Here is a 19,628-nt window from a genome sequence, read left to right on the forward strand (position 1 = left end):
TCTGCCCAAGTACCTGAAGAACCACCATATAATATGTTGTCTTTGACCTTCTATGTAATTGGAGCTACTTTGGTTTCTTCTGCAATCTCATAATTTCTTCGTCTGCCCCACAGTGTGCATCCTACCATCTATCTTGGGTAATTCATCTCCATCACCTCTAACTGCCTTAACTGCTCTGCCTTTAGTGCCCAAGTGTCTGTACCAAACAGTAGTACTAGTGGCACCACTGTTTTGTACAACCTACTTTTCACCTTCTTTGGCACTCTTCTGTTATACACTGTTCCTGACACTCAGTGCCAGCTGGCTGCAGCCCCTCTGATTCTAGCTTTGACCTAGCCATTCAGACTTCTTCTCCTCAACCACTTCTCTCAAATACATGAAGCTGTTAATCTGTTCCATTATTTTCCCTTCAGTTTCAATTCTCATCTTCTTCTGATTTCTCATTTTGCTGCCATTACAACTGTCTTAGCTGTACACTGTTTCACTCCATGTGCCTTCAGTTTTGCATTCCAGTACCCTACCCTTTGTTGAAATTCTTGCATAGAGTCTGCCTATAATGCCACATCATCTGCATAAATCACCTTTGCTTATCTGCACTCTCTGGCCTGCTTGCTAATGTAATCCATAACCAGTATGAATAGCCAAGGTCTCACAGCTGGACACTGATGAATATCCACTTCCACTAGGAATCCCTCTGTGAAACCGAGCCCTATTCTTACTTGAGTCACTGTCCAAATCACCTTCCATGGGACCATGTCATTTGCCTTCTCCAAATCTAGGAATGATGGTTTGGACTCTCCTCATCTCTAGCTTCTTCACAGCTATCTGTTTCATTGCAAACATCAGGCAGGTTGTGCTGCTCATCTCCCATTTACTTTCTACTAATTGCATATTCATTTATCAGTCACCCTCTCCAGAACTTTAATGAAGTGTGACATGAGTTTGTACCTCTGCACTGCCCACAGTTGTGTATGCCCCTTTTATTCTCGTATACTATCTTGCTTATCCTCAAGTCATATGGGATATGCCTTTCTCTCCATATTGCTACAAGTAGGAGCCATTTCTCCCCTATCTCACATAACATTTTGATCAAATCTGCTGTGATCTCATCTAAGCCTGCTGCTTTCCCTGACTTCATTTTCCTTAGTGGTGTTCTTGCTTCTTCTAAGATGGGCTCCTTCTCTTCTTTCATAGTAGGCCGCATCTTGGGCAGAACATCTTCTGTTGTGTTTTCTTCATTCAGAAACTGATGCCTTGCAACCTGACAGAATTTCTTTGTGCCATTTGCAGTCATTTTCTAGAAGCTGGCAGAGTGCCTCTGATACCTTGTTATCCGCTATTGCAGCTACTGTCTTAACCACTTTGTTAGCTAACCAGTATTCCTTCTTAGCCTGCTCTGTCTTTTGTATCTCATACTTTTCTTGCACTCCTTTTTCTGACTTCTTGGACTTCTTCATTCCACCATCAGTTTCCTTGTGTACCTTATTTCCATACCTGGTTTGGCCACATACCTGTTCTGTAGTCCTAAAACAGGTTGTTTTGAGGAGATGCCATTCGTCTACAACTCCACCTATTTCCTCTTCTTCCTGAGGTGCTGGAGTCCTTAAGTAATTCCTTGAACAATTGGTGCTTTTGCTGCACTGCCTTTCCATGCTGTCTCCTAGACATATAGCATGTCCATCCTCCTCCTTACCATCATGTCTTCCACTACCAAACTGCATCCTATCAGCGAACCTATACTTAGTATAAAACTTGCTTACAAATACTCTAACCTCCTTCATACAGAAGCCAGATAAGTTACTGCTCTTCAAATGTTACTGTCAAAAACTGACTACGACCTTATTAATTATTGTGACACTTCATTACAGAGAAGCTCTCTGTTGAAATACCAAGATTCATAACATCAAGTCCCAGAATGACAAAAAAAAAAACAGATCAAATCCACAGGAGAGCGGCAAATGTCTTGCCTTTTTCCTTTAATTTTTCTTCTTGTGGAGGGCAAGTCCCTTCCGGCCCCTTCTAACATATATATAAAAAAATATATAAATAAATAAATAAATAAATCAATAAGATTGACATATCTCTAAGAAAAGTAAATATGAGGAATTGCCATCATGTACTTAGGGTATGCAAGTCTGAATTATTTCTCAATATGCTGGGACTTGCACTAAAGACTCCTGGCATTTCAAATGGATATCTTACAGAAAAATTTAATAAATAACTGGGTAAACAGTGCCTCACAAGCAGAATACAAACATGTTAGCTCTAGTACAAAAAGGGAGAACAAACTTTGATATAATAACCAAAAATTTCAAAATTTAATTGTGAGATTTTTGATTATATCAACGTTTCGCCTCTCTTTTTGTACTAGAGCAACAGCTTTGTATTCTGCTTGTGAGTCACAGTTTACCCAGTTATTTATTCAATTGTCTTTGTTTTCTGGGTGAATTTTTCGCACTGGAGGTGTTGTATCTTACAGAACCCACACACCTGACGAACCTCAGTCAGAGTCTGCAGAGTCGTTACTCTTGCTAGTTCAAAAGAACATTATTGCACTTCCCTAGGAAAGGTCAGGTGACTCATTATCATTGCAAGAGCATGACATTCACAAACTGCAAAAACTCCAACATACCGCAGTGAAACAGACTATCCACTTCAGTAAACTGCAAATACTATCACCCTAGTTAAACCAACCACCCTTCAGTAAAGTACTGAGGGACAATGTCTTTCTTTAGGTACCCCCTGCTTCTGGGATGATACTACCACAAAGAATCAGAAAACTCACGGACTTCAAACAATTCCAAAAAAAAAAAAAAAAAAAAAAGAAAAAAAAGATATTGTAGCATCTCACAACCACACCTCAACTTCTTTACTCAGGAATTGTGGACAAAGCGACAAATAATAGGAGAACAGAGGCCTAAAATCAAGGGCAATTTTTAAATATTATTCTAATTCACTTAAAAAGTTAAGAAAGCAGCATGTTTCATCACTATGCATTGTTTGAACATGAATTATGAAACTATAATGAAATGGCATTATTAATTGACTTCTTCTTCTTTCGGCTTTTCCCGGTTAGGGGTTGCCACAGCGGATCATCTATCCGCTCATGATTGGCAGTGGAGTTTTTTACGGTGTTGAGTTGCCAGCCCGGTGCCCAACCTTCCACAGAAGGCGCACACACACACACACACACACACACACACACACACACACACACACTCACACCTAGGGCCAATTTAGAGTGTCCAATCCACCTACAACATGTCTGGGATGTGGGAGGAAACCGGAGCACCCACAGGAAACCCACGCAACCACAGGGAGAACATGCAGACTCCGCACAGAAGGCACCCCAGCCAAGAATCGAACCGGAGAACCTCTTGCTGTGAGGCGACAACACTAACCGCTGCACCACCGTGGCCGCCCCAGGCATTATTAATTGACTAATTGTCAATAATTTATTAGAATACCTAAAGTTTTATGAGAAACAGGGTAAAAATATGAGGCAAAAGTAGAGACCTCCTGTGAAATCTGGGACAGTTGATAAGTATGTTCACTGTACCAGTTAACTGTATACCTGGCACCAACAGAAATTGTGTTAGATGTCCTTCGCCATTCTGTACTATTATCTGTACAAAGAATATAACCACTGATGACAATCTGCTGTGTTAAACTGTTTTAACAATTACGTTATGTGAAACAAACACCCCTAAAAATAACATTAAGTCCTATGTTTAATGTTTTCACTTCAGCAACATTATATTTTACTCTTCTTGTGCGTACTTACATGTTTAATGATGAACTAATACAGACAGACAGTAACGTTACATTTTTTCATATATGCATCTCAATGTTCGATGGTGAAGTACTACTTCTGCTACACAAAGAACACTGAACAACAATGCCTTTTTTATGAGCACTTAAATGTTTACCTCTAAATTACCAATTTAAATATGGATAATCTACATACTTCTGTACTTAAAATTGAGACTGATGCATAACTTTAAATCATGTATTTACAAAGCTTCAAAAACTCAGTAAGTGCCTGTTTTCATCGAGTCGTGGCTAAAAAGAATCCTTGGACCAGCTTGCCAACCCAGTTAAATAAATAAATTATTAATATCCAGTTACAGACAAAAAATTACCGATGAACGTTTAGTTCCTTGTGTATCAAACTGCTAGCATAGTTTCTTGAAGAGCATCTTCTTTACTTCGGTTTAAAATGACTCGTCCACTAAATGTAATAATCTTTATCCAGCTGCTTGCTTCTGGAGAGGAGTGGAATTGTACATTCAAGGAAGTTATCTTTCTCACTGTGAGCATTACCATTATTAATGACAGAACTGATTAATATAAATGAAATTAAGTGCAGCACAGTGACACTGATAAAAAAAAAAAAAACAGAAAATACTTACATGCAATGAATCCACAGCTAGGGAGTGACACTCTACATTGACTGTCACTTCTCCATTACTTGTATCTACTTCTGAATCAATTTCTAAGATTAAGCTAGGAAATGCCAATGCAAGGTGCATTTTCTCCATCTAAAACTGGTTAATCCATGCTAGAGAGACTGCAGGAATCAGTGATGAAAGGATAGCCTTTCCATGGTACAACAGGATACGAGTTTGACCTTGAGACTAACAAATGTCTGCTATCACATTACAGAATCAGAAAACAGTGATTTCAGTCATAGATTGTGCCACAAAGCTACAAAAGTGAAGTAAAAGACTGAAAAATAAGAACCTGTCCAATTTAGTTGTATCAAATTGGGAACCATTGGTCTAGATATAGACTGGTAGTGGCCCTGCATATTTTATTTTTTCTCCACTCTCCACACCAACCATCAAGCATCCCTAATGGCACATGGGGTCCATTCATTTCATGGTAGTGAGCCTGCCCTTTTAGATCCACCAGAGTGAAGCCCTATACAGGGGACCCATTATCTGGAAATACATTGGAGGTGTCTGTGCTCTCTCTGACACCACAGCAATGGAAAGCATCTTTCACTTACTGTCCTAAATCCTCCCCCAGGCAGTGATGTGCACACCTGTTTACCACATGGACTGCCTAATGCCCCCCTATATCCATGTATGCTCACTTCCTTACATGCACGGATAGCAGTTACTATTACTGTCTTCAGCAGCAACACTACATGTCCCTCCCAGACTGGCTCCTACATTCGGTGCTTTGTGATGCCTTCATCTCCCAAATCAAAGAAGCAAGCACAAATAGTTAGGGCCCTACCCTCACCCCACAGGACAGACAACACCCATCCTCCTTGCCACCTCTCTGTGTCTTCTGAACGATTTGTTGAACCCAAATCACCTGGGACATACCCTGGGATTTATCCTTATAAGCCACAAGGCTAGCTCAACATTGCAATGCATAATTAACTATGTAGCAGGCTAAGTGAATTTGTTTGGCAAACTATAGTCTTGTAACAATAGCTTGCCTATATGAACCACAAACTACCACACAAGAAGCTTGGGTTAACCTGGCAGATACATTTCAGACATTTTGCAGACTCTCTCTACCAGAGAACATAAAGGGATAGTTCAAAAACGCCTTACCATCACCTCTTAGCAGAGAGAAAAGCCAGAGGCTACACTACCCATCATAAGCCATGGAATCAAGCTATTTAAAATTAAAGGAGATAAAAACAGAAAAGACATAAGCTTGGCTATGTACTGAGTTCTGGATTACCAGTAAGTATATTGCTCATCACATCTATCTTTCAGTAAAGAAATTCTACTGTCTACACCTGAGGAATTTAAGCTGTATGCCTTTTACTCTACCTGATTTTGGAGCAGTACTGTTTGCAAGCAGTATGATGCTGGAGTGAAGATTCCAAAAAGAATCCAGATATGTAGTTGCACAACACAGAACCTTCCAGTTACATGAAGCAGTATAATGTAAAGTCTTAAAATAGGCAGCCACTATACAGGCAATAAGGCACGCAAAAGGCAACAGAGGTGAGAATGTGCGTGAGTGAGTGTCAGTGTGAGTGAGTGAGTCAGTGTGAGTGAGTGAGTCAGTGTGAGTGAGTGAGTCAGTGTGAGTGAGTGAGTCAGTGAGGTAGGTGTGTGTGTGTGTGTGTGTGTGTGTGTGTGTGCGCGCGCACATGTCTAGGGCTCTATGTGCCAGATCATACTCAATTTATACTGTAGAGCAATACATTTAAAAACAGAAATAAGTCAATTAGAATGCCAAATAAAAAAAAACACATTTACAAAATACACAGAAAAGTCACTGAATGTCTTAATGAATACTGGATTAAGTAAAGAGTTTAAAATACCTACCTTTTTTAAACCAGCAAAACCTTCAGACTCCAGAAAGAAGTAGGCAAATGGCATCAGCACAAACAAGCAGAGATTTGAGAAGAGAGAAACAAGGTTCCACAGCCCTGAAATAACACAACAGCTAAAATTAAACTAAACATATAAATGATCTCTTTGGACTTTGCAGGCATTACAATGAATCCATTTGGGAAATGCATCTTTTAAGGATGGAAAACAAATTCTAGCCTTTAAACAGAAACAAATGCAATCTAGCCGCAAAACATTACACTAGTAATCTTGATACAGTGAGTGAGTAACAATTTCTACTTGTCAAACAGAAGTACTTATTTCAAAACATACTCCAGATGCTCTTCTAGCCATTCTGGTTATGTCAAGACAATCCAGTTGTTCTTTAAACTGTTAAGATAAAATACCATCTAAATAAAGAACTCAGTTCCTTAGCATGCAAGGATTACTTATTTATTTGCAGTTTGTTTTCCAGGATAGTCCATTGGGCTACAAGGAGCCCATTTTCAATGGAGTCCTGAGGAGAAAAGCTCCAGAGAAATATAAATACATAGTACAGAAAGAGCACAAATCCATAATATACATCTCAATTAAATGTTAAATACATATTTTGTATAGTACAAACCCATACTGCACAATTCAAACAGATGTTACATAATACAGAAATAAAAGATTTTCATTAGGAAAATTACATCAGGTTAATTAAGTAGTAGTTTTTTTTTAGGGAATTACAATGAGGTAAGGATGTAACATTTTAGTGACAGGCAACAAAGTTTGGAAAGTTATGAAGAAAGTGTAGTAGAATTAGGCTGAATGAGAGCAAGAGCATTTCCATTATGAAGTAAGGTGCGAGTGCAGTGAGGTTTTAAACAAGGAGAGACTGCTGGTGGTGCAGAAGGGAGAAGGGAGAGTTCCAGAGGTGTGCAAGAGAGAAGGACATCAACTAATTCCCAGCAGGATGTGTTGGTTTATGCAATTCAATTAGGTTTTGGGAATTGGATCTTAGAAATCTATCTGGTTTATGCATTTCAAAGGTATTTGCTAGGGAGGGGCAGAGAGACGGGTTATGAAAGAGTTTGCGTGCTTGGATGAGCTGGGTATATGTGAGGAAGTTTGGTAATTCTAGTCAACTTAGTTGGTGAAGGGAATTACAGTGGTGAGAAGAGGCTCTATGACCTGCCGCAAATTTGGATATTTTATTATAACAAGACGAGAGTTTTGTTTTGAGGGAAGATTGTAGGCTGGTTAGGATAGATGCACCATACAAAAAGGGATGGGATGACGTATGCATTAGCTAATGTAATCCTGGTGGTGGGAGAGATAAAGCAACTGTGGCGGTAAAGCATACCTAATTTTTTATGTTTTTTATATATATATATATATATATATATATATATATATATATATATATATTTGCTAGTAGATACTTATCAAATTTTAGTTGATTGTCAATGATAATTCCTAGTAATTTTGTGTCAGAGACTAGTTCTATGGGGGTATTATTATTATTGCTGGTAATTATGAAGGATTGTTTGTCTAGGGAAGAGGTTTTGGATGCATTGAATAACATAAGTTTTGTTTTGGTTGTATTAAGGGCTAGATGATTGTCAAGCATCCACTGTTCAGTGGAAGAGAAGGCGGCTTGTGTTAGCTTGTTAAGAGTTGTGATGGAAGGGGAGGAACAGATTATAGTAGAATCATCGGCATATTGGATGAGACTGGAGTTAGGAATGGCTTGGAAGAAATCATTTATGAATATGTTGAACAGTAGGGGACCTAGAATGGAACCTTGGGGGATGCCTGTGGTTGTATTAAGGACGGGTGAGGTAGTTTTTTTCCATTTAACTGCTTGTTGCCTGTTTGTGAGATAGCTTGAGAACCACTGGGTAGAGGAAGGGGATAGGTTAAGTTTAGAGAGTTTGGTAAGAAGGAGGTTGTGGGAAATAGTGTCAAATGCCTTAGAGAGGTCGAGGAAAAGAGTGGATACAAAGTGGCCAGAGTCACGGGCTTTGTTGATTGTTTCTAGGAAGGAGAGGAGGGCAGTGGAGGTACTATGACCTGGTCTAAAGCCATGTTGTGTGGGGGTGAGAAGCTGATTATTGATGAGGCAGGGTAAGAGTTGTTGGTGTACACACTTTTCAAGTAGCTTAGAAATAGGGGATAGGATGGCGATAGGGCGAAAGTTTGGGATGTCATTACACCGTAGAGTATTTATACTGTAGAGCAATACATTTAAAAACAGAAATACCTCAATTAGAATGCCAAACAAAAAAAACACACATTTAAAAAATACACAGAAAAGTCACTGAATGTCTTAATGAATACTGGATTAAGTAAACTGTTTAAAATACTTACCTTTTTTTAAACCAGCAAAACCTTCAGACTCCAGAAAGAAGTAGGCAAATGGCATCAGCACAAACAAGCAGAGATTTCAGAAGAGAGAAACAAGGTTCCACAGCCCTTTTATTATTATTATTATAATTTTATTACTTTATTTTATTAAAAGGGTTCCACAGATGCAAAAGAAAGTGACTCACTTATGGCCATTTTATCAGTCTGTTTATACACTAACAAAAGACCTTGTTCTACAGTATATTAGCAATGCTGCAATGTAGCCAGCAAAATGGTATTGATGACATCAAAAACCTACCATGCCTCAGGTTAGAGAAGCAATTGGGGAACACTTCTGGGATAGAGTTAATAGATGTGGAAGGAATCAAGCATTCAGAGAAAGGCTCCCTCTTCTGGGAGACTATTTAATAAAACTAGTCAATGCAGCCACGCACCAAACAGGAAAGATAAGATTTGGTTTAACAAATGGCCTGGGGTCAAGCAAACATGCATTCTTGCGCAGCAACAACACTACATGTCAGTGGACAACAAACAAAGCCCTTATCAAGATGAAGCCAGGCATCACAGAAACTGAGGAAAATCCCAGTCTGAATTAGTCACTGTTGCAGAAAAGTGCAACAAAGCACATGCCAGGGAAAGGCTCGACAGGTTTGCAGTCATCGTCTCACCAATGTGCACAGTACTTGATGGATGGATTTTATGACAGTATTGTGCGATATCAGTTGTAAACCTAAACATTTTTTACAGAAGAAAAATATTTTTTAGTGTAAGCTTCCAAAAGACGAAGAAGAAGGGGAAAAAAAACATGCATGCTATTTCTGACAGCCCATCATGATGACTCTTCCAGAACTTCTCAGTGACATTTCTGTCCAAATAAATTTCTGAAGGCTCACTTACAAAATTTATAAACAGGTGAGAGAATAAAGAAAGGGTTTACTCTGACTTGGTCACAGGTTCCTTAAACTTTCTGAAAAATTACAGGCAGTGAGACACACATCCTTCAAAGCTGACAGAAATGGAGGAACGGGTGAAGGTTTTAGAAATTCCTTTTGCAACAGCTTATAGTATTTTCTGAGGGACTTAGAAACCTCAGGGTTCTCCCACAGAAAACACTTGTACTCTCCAGAAACAGTATCACAGAAAGACACCCCCCCCCCCCCCAGGAAGAATTAGAAACTGAGCTCTCCTCTGAATTTGACTAAGAAAACCAAGGAGAAAACTCTGTATCTGTCCTTTCATCTTCCTTTCCAGATTCTGAAATGTGAATCTCTTCAAAAGAGATATCCCTCTTTCTTTACCAGAAGCTACCTTACAAGAAGGATCAATACCCAGATTTAAATCCTGAGCTAGACCCAGTAAACTACTCCTATCAAAGGAAATTTGAGGAGTAGATCATGCATGTTTAGTTTTCTGTTTCTTTTTGATGGAAAAATGGGGTCAACGGTGTTATTAATGACAGCAGTAGCTTCCCCCACAGATGGGCACAACATTCGGACAAAACAGGGAAATCCTCCTTGTTCACTCTTCCAGAACTGACAAGAATGGCTTTGCCTCACTCTCTGATGAGATGAGACCCCAACAGCTGCAGAAGACATGGCTAACATCCAGTCCATAGTGGCTGTATTTGTTACACCAGAGGGATCCAGGGTAAATAAGTGATCTGAGGAAAAAACTACTGACCATAGCAGAGACACTCACCTGTGGCTGAGGCAAACTGCTACCCTGCTGTGGTGGCAACAGCTTTTTCTTTTTGTGATTGGAAGAAGGACAGACCACGGGACGGGTAGCTTGTTCAACGGTGAGGTCAAAAATGGTGGCTCCTTTCAACAGAAAACAAAAGCAAAGGAATAGCATAAGCCAACATTCAATCCTAAAAATGCCTCAAAGGATGGTACTCTTTGGTGGCAGAAAGCTCCAAAAGGTTTACCACCAAAACGTGTCTTTTTTGACATTTCAGCTCAAGCTGACTGATGGTTTGGACATGTGGAAGGTGCCCTGAAGCTCTGGAAGCTGGCCAGCCTGGAATGATATAACCCACATAGCTAAATATGTACCTGACCAAACAAATGACAAAATATGAACATTCACAATGCTTTTTTTATGAAGAAAATAAAGGAAATAAATTATAAAAACTATGTGGACTGTCTCAAAATCTGGTCTTTCTTCTCATTATCATACAGATTACTGAGATAATCTCCTCTTAAAGAACCGGAAAACATCTTTTAAGAAGATCTTAAAAGGGGTTTTGCTGCTATCTGAGGAAAGGTTTGAAATAAGATACTGCAAAGATGTGAACTTGGATGAATAAGGCAAGTTTAAATAAAACAAAGTAGAGCAGAAGGCAATGCAAAATGATTAAAGCTTGTGATGGGGCTCAAGAGACCACACTCCACGTCTATAGCTAAGAAGTTCTATTACTGAACATCTTAAAGGAAGCCAAGATAAATGTATGGGGGAAAAATTACTGTTAAGAAACCACATACTATCCCCAAGGCTCAAAGATCTAAGAATGAATGCACTGCCATGATGCTGCATCAATAAGGATTTAAGAAGAAACAGAGGACAAGGCGAAAGAGTGATCAGGATAATTAGAGAACATTAAGGTTGCCTTGTACAAGAGGAAGTTATTAAAATTAAACTATCCTTGTCCCACTTATTTTAAGTAGTCTCCTCTGAATCAGAGAAAATGTTGGGATGAAATACACTATGTCAGAGTCCAAGAAAAAGAGGGGGGGGGGGTCTATCTTTCAAAATGCCTCAAGAAGAATGAGGTTAGTACAGCCCATATACAGATTCAGTTCCTGTGCTGCAGAGCAGCTTCCACTTCAAGAGACATTTACAGATGATTTGTGGGTAGATGACAAAACAGCAATTTGTAGTGAAAGGGCGGATACCTCAGGATAAGACCTTCATCTTAAAATTGATATGTAATGAAGTTTCTTGTCGAGACCATCAGCTCTGCACTGACCGACTGCTGAAGACGGATATATAAGCATAATTTAAATAACCTGTTGTCTGATAAACTTGACATGTAAGATAAGCAATGGTATTCCAATGGATAAGTTTGTCATATATGTATCCACCACATAAATTCTTCCTTTACAAATCTGACAACAGGAATCATGACTACAGGACCTGTAGGTTGGTTCTAGTGATACCCTTGTGTCTTCCTCATATTTACCTTTCATAAGATTGTAGGATAATGCAAGAATATGGAATTCATTCAGTCGGCGCACATTCCGTATATCAATATTTTAGGTTTTGTAATGATTTGTTTGAATATTCTTAATATCAAGAGTGCTGGTTAGAAGCAGAAAGCATGATCTGGCATTATTACCAGAGTGTTACCTTTAGTTATTTATTGGAAATGTAACAATTTTATGAAGGACAGAGCAAAATTATGAGACAAAATTAGGGATGCTCTGCAAAATTCTGGACATTTCTGAAGTATGCACCTGTATTTGTGTTTGAGAAATCGTGGTACAGTAGTGAATAAGAATTTGCACTTTCCCCACTGTAGTGAAACTTTAGAGTTGGTATAGATCAGTAGCAGGGGGTGTGGGGGTGCTACGTAATAGATTTATTTTTATTCAAGATTTTGATGTGTGATTTTTTTTTTTTTTTGGAATTGATAATGTGCTCTTTGAACATTTTTTTTTTAAAAGAAACATCTTTATTAAATTATCATGTGTGACACAGACAGTGTTAGATTTATATAAATGAAAATAAATGATAACAGCACAATCTCAGTTGCAAACATTATAACATTATACATTACAAACTGTGCCAACACACCTGTAGCTGCAAACATTACACATCACTTTTAATATATCCAGTCATTGTCAGTCAGGCATTACATAGCTCATTCAGATACAGCCTTCTATTAAACCTCGTTCCTCCTCTGCATGAAGTGGTCCCACATTTCCCATTTTTTCCTGTGTAATTTACTCCTACCCTTTTCTAAAAATCCCAGTTCCGGTTGTTTTATCTCTGCTACTATCTTTGTTACTTCTAGTAAAGTTGGTTTAGACTTTGATTTCCATTTTGTGTTATTGCTTTGTGGTCTTTGAACATTTTAGTGTCTGACATTTTGCCACAGATTGAAAAGAGGTGCATGAGACACAGTAAGAGAATGCAAGAAGAAATACACTCAAGGTTTCTCAGATGATGTTTGGTAATAGTATGTTGCTGAAATAATTATGATAGGGCTGTTATACCCTATAAATGCTTGTCCTAGTAAGGGAAGACTTTCTTAACTACAGAGTGCATGACTGCCCTAGACATGCTACTGATGTATTAAGAGGTTACAGATAACTACTTGCAGTGTAATGCTACAGCAACACTGAATATTACAACAGTGTGAAGTGTTTGGTGTCAACAATTCCCCTGCCTTGGCAACCAAGTAATTATCTACACAAGTGAAGGTTGTTATAGTTTGGCTTCAGTAGAAGTTTATATACTAAATCTAGGATTGTAGAATATCCAGGCTGGCAGAAATGAATAGCAAAGTCATGCTACATTGTCTGGAATCTGGGGAACCATCTGCAACTTGATCCCTTTGGGATATAAACATAAGCATTTTTCATGGCCAGGGTAGACATGTAATTGTCTTGTTCTATGAATCAAAATATAACTTCCAAAGCCATGCAGTCACCATCCAGAATGAATTTGATTTTATGAACCTGTTCAGATTTTATAAACCAGCCCTGGTCTTAAGACACTGTTCTGTTTTGGAGCTAGAAATAATCTGACAAAAAACTGACATGAATATTGCCTTTTTATGGATAACTGATCCTCTAACTGCAAAGATTTTTATACTCAAAAGGGTGTCTTTGAAATTAGATTACTTTTTATTTTGAGATAAATTCTACTATGTAATCCCTTACTGTTGGTAAAAACCCTTCATCTGTGGTTACATCCTACCATGCAAAATACTGCCTCTCAGCTCTGGCACTGGAGCAGCCAGGTGGGGGGGTTGTGGATTAACCCTACTTGGTTTGCCCCTTCATGAGATAGGGAGGGGTATCTGCTTGCGACTTGACACATTCCTAGTGATGGGGACAGTGCCATTAGCCATCATCATTATCAACCTCCATTTTCTACACGGGGTCAGGGTGTTGTGTTAACTGTCGCCATCTCTGTTGATTCAGTGCCATGCTCCTGTCATCGACACTCATGCCTGTCTACTGCAGATCTCTCACACAATCAACCCACCTCTTTGCCAGATGTCCTCATTTCGTCTTATCTTCTTCCTGTCTGTCCCAAATCTTCTTTACCAGATTGTCTTCTGCTTTTCTGCACATGTGCCCGAACCACCATAATCTGTACTCTTTGATCTTTTCTGCAATTGGAGGTACTTTGGCTTCTGCTGTTATGTCCTCATTTATTCATCTGTCCCACACTGTGCATCCCACCACCCTTCTCAGGCACTTCATTTTTATCACCTTTAGCTTCTTCATCTGCTCTGCCTTTACTGCCCAGGTGTCTGTACCATACAGTAGTACTGGTCACACCACAGTTTTGTACACCTTACTTTTCAGCTTCTATGGCATTCTACTGTCATACACTACACCTGACACTCTATGCCAGGTGGCTGCGCCATAAGTATAACAAAAAACATACATGGGCTAAATAAAGTACCCAAACAGCTAAGGTACTGTTTTTTTATTGTTGTTTTTTGTTTTTTTACTATACGTATCTAATAGCCTAGAATTTCTATTAAATGGCAAAGGTGCAAAAGGAACAGCTTTCCAAAACTGGATAAATATTGTTTGAGACAGATGCAAAAACAGGTACGAGGCATAGGATTTGCCTTGTGGAAAATGTAAAAATATCCTTGGATTAATACTACATCTGTTAGCTTTTTTTTTTTTTTAAATCATTCAAAGTACTCCGTACTTTGTATTTGTGATCCTAATCCACTGTCTATGAAAAATTCTCCCATAAAATATAATGTTACAGAAGACCAAATCTTATCAACAATAAAAAACAAACCCACTTTCTCTAAACAGGTTGGCTTCACTGGTTGTGCTACAGAATGCTCACTCCCAGTGTTTAAACACAATGTGACCATCACAAATAACGAAAAGAAAAATAATATATCAGTCAAAATATCAAAATAAGCCGCGGTGGTGCATCAGTAACGCTGTCGTCTCACAGCAAGAGGCTCTCCCGTACGACTCTCGGCTGGAGTGCCTTCTGTGTGGAGTCTGTATGCCCTCCCCACGGTCGAGTGGCATTCGAAAGACATGCGTGAATGGGCGTGCCTTCGTTGAAGGTTGGGGGTCGGGCTGGCACCTCGGCACCATAAAAATCAGCTGCCAATCATTAGTGGACTGGAGTTCTGCTGTGGTGACCCCAAACCGGGAAAAGCCGAAAGAAAAACAACAAAAACAAGTCAAAATGACAATTATAAATCAAAACAGATTGGTCTATATCTGATAAATTTTAAAAAAATGTACAAGAAATAAATCCTGCTCTAAAATGACAAATGTAAGGTACATAAATAAAAACATGGACTCTGTTATAGAGCTGTGGATGCCACCTCATGGCCAGATAAAAAATAGCATCTCTAGACCACAGTAATCAACCTCCTTTGTTAATATTAAGCATCAGTGAAATCTAAAAATAGGAAGAAATTTTTAAACAGAAACAATATAATTATGTAATGCTGTCAAATTTGTCCTACAAATAACAAGTATTTGAGTTCTGCTTTGCCCCACACACACACACACACACACGTTAATCCTAAAAAATGAGGGGTATCTGAGCTTTATTTTGCCAGATACCCATTCATTTTCTTTTAACAGACAGATGTCAGCACAGCAACATCCAGTGCTAAAACTGGATCATGTAAAGGTGGCGCATCTCAATGCCAGAATTCTTAAACTGCCTGACCTAGGGGCTCTCCTGCAACCTGCATACATGCATGTTTATGTACTCACTGAGACTTAATTTCAATGGAAGGACAGCAGTTCCTCCATATCTGGGATTTGTGCCTACCATGTACTCAGGCCTGATGGTAACTGCAGTGGTGCTCCCATACTTCTCAAGGACCACACCACCTCAAGAAAGTTTTCCAGGGATTCACAAAGTGAACTCAATGAACAACAACTTACAGCCTAAGATACTTAAATGTATTTTAGGAACTATCTATTGCCAAAATTACCTTTATAAAGGGAGAGTTCCGCTGCTCCTCAATAAACTGGGGCACCCAGGTAGAGTTTGCTCACAGATTTGTGGACTTAATGAACAAAAATTCTCTATAACAGATTGTTAACAAACCAACTACAGGACATAATATTCTTGACCTGGTCCTAACAAACTTAGCCACTACATATACCACCCCTTAGTTTCTTCACCCTTGGTTAAATCTAACCATTAACTTGTAACTTCCTTTTTTAATCTCTAAAGCCCCTGCAGTCAATAGCTCTGAATTAAAAGGATTTCAAATGGACAAACCTCATCAACTCTAAGATGAGTCATTCAAATTCACTTGCAGCATCACCACACCAAACACTGACTCAGCCGCTGCTTGTACAAAGGAGTTCCACTCCTACATAGATAAGCACCAAACCTGGCTTTATAATGGGAAATTTAAGAAGAAACCACTCTGGTGGTCCACTAGCTTAAATAAACTCTATAAAAGGAGAAACAAAATCTTAAATCATACAACAGATTTAACATTTCTGATATTAAAGACTGCATTAAGAATATCAGTAAGGAAAACGAAAAGAATATCAGTCAGGAATTGAAAGTGGTGCTGCAGTAGCGTTGTCGCCTCACAGTAAGACGCTGTCCGGTTCGATTCTCAACTAGAGCGTCTTCTGCGTGGAGACATGCATGAATGGGCGTAACTTCGTTGAAGGTTGTGTGTCAGGGCTGGTAACTCAGCATGTAAAAATCAACTACCAATCATTAGCGGACCAGAGTTCCGCTGTGGCGACCCCTAACCGGGAAAAGCCGAAAGACACAACAATCAAGGCTAGTAAACTCAATTGTGAAATTAAATTAGCTTTACAAGCAATTACAATTATAAGTCCTTCTTTAATTACATTATGAAATTAAAAAATAACACCTAGCTGTATTTTGAACTTATCCAACACGGCAGCAGACATTCTCACCTAGCAGATACAGCAAATATAGTGGCAGACACTGACTGCAACTTCTACTTCTAACACAACCATATGAGTTCTATAAATTCCCAAGTCCCTTGCACCTCTTAATATCACACAGGAACATGTAATTAAAACTAAAACTACTACTTCCGCAGGGCCTGGTAACTTAAGTGGATGGGTTCCTATTTTAGATTGAAGCATTTAACTTGAATCCACTTTCCATTTTGCAGAGTATGTTCAACATCCACATTAGCAACTCTATAAAATAATGAAAAAAAAGAAAATCGAAAGACTTCCATCCACACGGTTGCACCATAAAGGGTGAGCAACACTACAGTAACTTGCATAAATGTGGCAGCACTTCACCAGCAGCTCACTAGTATACTGCTGCTCCACACTTCTTGCAATAGCTAAGGTTGCTGTTTTGAGTCGACCTAGAGGAGTGATATTTTACTATTACATCCTTGTGATCCCATTCAATAACATGTTTTTGCACCAATTCTTTACTTTTGTACAATGAATTTTCAGACAGCAGACTGTCGTTTCTTTATAGTACCCAGTCCCAGTCTTTCCTTCAAGGCTTTGGTAAAGCTTTACTGAGGCTGACGGTGGTGCAATTCTATCTATTGTTAGTGGATATTCAAAGCACCCTGTGCAATGAAAGGAAATCGACAAGTGTCTTTAGTTGAAGCGTAGCTTATCATTTGGATGCCTAACACATAGCACCAAACATCCCCAGAGAATCACTCCTGAAATTGAGCAACTTGAGTTTAGCTACAGGATTTATCACCAAACTACTGCAATCTGCAGTGGTGATGCTTCTACCCAAGGGTGGTCCTGCCACGAATCTGGGAAACTACAGACCCACTGGCTTAGTTAGTATGATTTGTAAAGTCATGGAACTCATCACATCTGACGTCATAAACTATGATGTCAGACACCTGCCAAACAGAAATCCTGACCACTTAACTTAGTTAAGTTTTTCTTACAGTTTATTTGGATCTGACCAAAGCACTTGACACTATGCTCCATGCTGGCACAGTTAATAAACTACATGCCTTAAAACTAAGGTTATGTGGTGTGGTTGATAGCCAGCTGGCACAAAGATAGAACTCGTATAATTAAAGTGGTGGTTATCTCTTGGAATGTATGAGGGCAACTAGTGGCATGCTCCATGACTCTGTAATAGGAACCCTTCTTTGTGGCATTTACTTCTCCAATCTCCAGACTCGGAATTAGGACATCTGAAAAACTAAGTTTGCACAGGACTACAAAATGGGTGCTACTGTCATATCTCCCTCTGATACTCATTATTAAAGCAGGAACTAACCCTCATGAACAACTGGCACATGGGGAAAATGGCTAATATTAAATGTGAAGAAGAGTGGTATTACCACAGACCAATTAATGAATCCAATGTCCCCTTCAGAGTGTATCTCTGCATACATATTAAGCAAATGGAAAGGCCACAGAGGTTACTGATCACGACCATTAGCCTAAACTTTCAGAGCTATCAGGAAACTTTCCTACAGGCTCTTATGGGGTGATCTATGCCTTCGGGAACCCCAACTTCCCTGATCTCCTGTCTTTGCACAAAAAGTACATCCAGTAACACTACAACTAATTACTTAAATTTTCCTCAACAATAAAACACACTGCAGAGGCAAATGCATCACCCACTGCCTACCACACCTCCCTGCAAATTAAACAAAGTGACAACCCAGCATCCTTCAAATTAAACCTGGATGATTGGATGGGTAATCATATGTTTATTCCAAGACTGACCTGCTTTATTCTTCTTGACAGTGGGGGTACAGCATGAAGGCAGGTGCTGGCACAACATACATGGTCTTGTGACTCAATGTATTTCCTAGGATCATATAAAAAAATCTCTCTCAGACATTAGGTCATCATAATCTGCCAATCTGGATATGAACTATTCTTCAATGGGGGGGTAGGCCATTAAGGGGGCATGCGCCTTGCAGTCATAACAAATGCAAGGAGGTTCAAAAGTCTGTTCTTTTGCTATCTCTAATACATGTAAATGTTATGATATATGAAGTCTGATCACCTCGAGACAGGTTAATCTATCTAGCACAATGAATATGTGCAACATTACATAATGACCAAACCTCTTGCTTATTTAGAATTAGAAAAGGGAACACCTTAGTGATATGAGAGGCAAAATAACTTGGCTAATGCTCTATTCAGACATACTAGTACCTATCCCAAAACAGCTTTGCTTTGTAGTACCAAAAAATAAGCAGTCTTTTCAATACAATAATAATAAAATATATATATTTATTTTTTACTTGATTTGATTTATTTGACATTTGTTAAACTGGAAAGTCTGACTGGGTCAAGGACCTATTTTCAGCAGAGACCTAGGGAGAAAAGTGCACAACAGTAAGCATCAAAATTTACAAAGTATTAAATGAACAATTATTATAAAAATCTGCAGAGAGATACATGACAGACATATGGTATATGTTTACATATGGATTAATTTAGCAAAACTAGTAGCTGATTTACAGAGAGTATGAGATAATCTGGGATTAGCTTTAAAATGTATACAGTGGATATAAAAAGTGTACACACCCCTGTTAAAATGACAGGTTTTTGTGATACAAAAAAATTGAGACCACAATAAATAATTTCAAAACTTTTCCCACCTTTAATGTAACCTATAAATCTGCACAATTCAATTGAAAAACAAACAAATCTGTTAGGGGAAAATATAAAAACATACAATAAAATGGTTGCATATGTGTGCACACCCTTAAATTAATACTTTGTTGAAGCACCTTTTAATTAAGAGGTAGGTGGGGAGTAAGAAAGAAAGTGAGATAATGGA

At 38.8% G+C, this 19,628-nt stretch overlaps 1 protein-coding gene across 1 annotated transcript in view; it reads right to left on the minus strand.

Moving 5' to 3' along the window:
- Positions 1-19,628, minus strand: part of LMBR1 (limb development membrane protein 1) — a 1,668,467-nt gene that overhangs the window by 1,302,067 nt on the left and 346,772 nt on the right. Inside the window, exon 5 of the mRNA XM_044065580.1 lies at positions 6,300-6,403. Within this exon, the coding sequence (XP_043921515.1) occupies positions 6,300-6,403 (104 nt within the window). The remainder of the gene's footprint in view (positions 1-6,299; positions 6,404-19,628) is intronic.

Source organism: Protopterus annectens, chromosome 3.part0, assembly GCF_019279795.1.
Source record: "Protopterus annectens isolate FY-2018-M chromosome 3.part0, PAN1.0, whole genome shotgun sequence".
In the NCBI taxonomy this organism is placed as follows: domain Eukaryota; kingdom Metazoa; phylum Chordata; order Ceratodontiformes; family Protopteridae; genus Protopterus; species Protopterus annectens.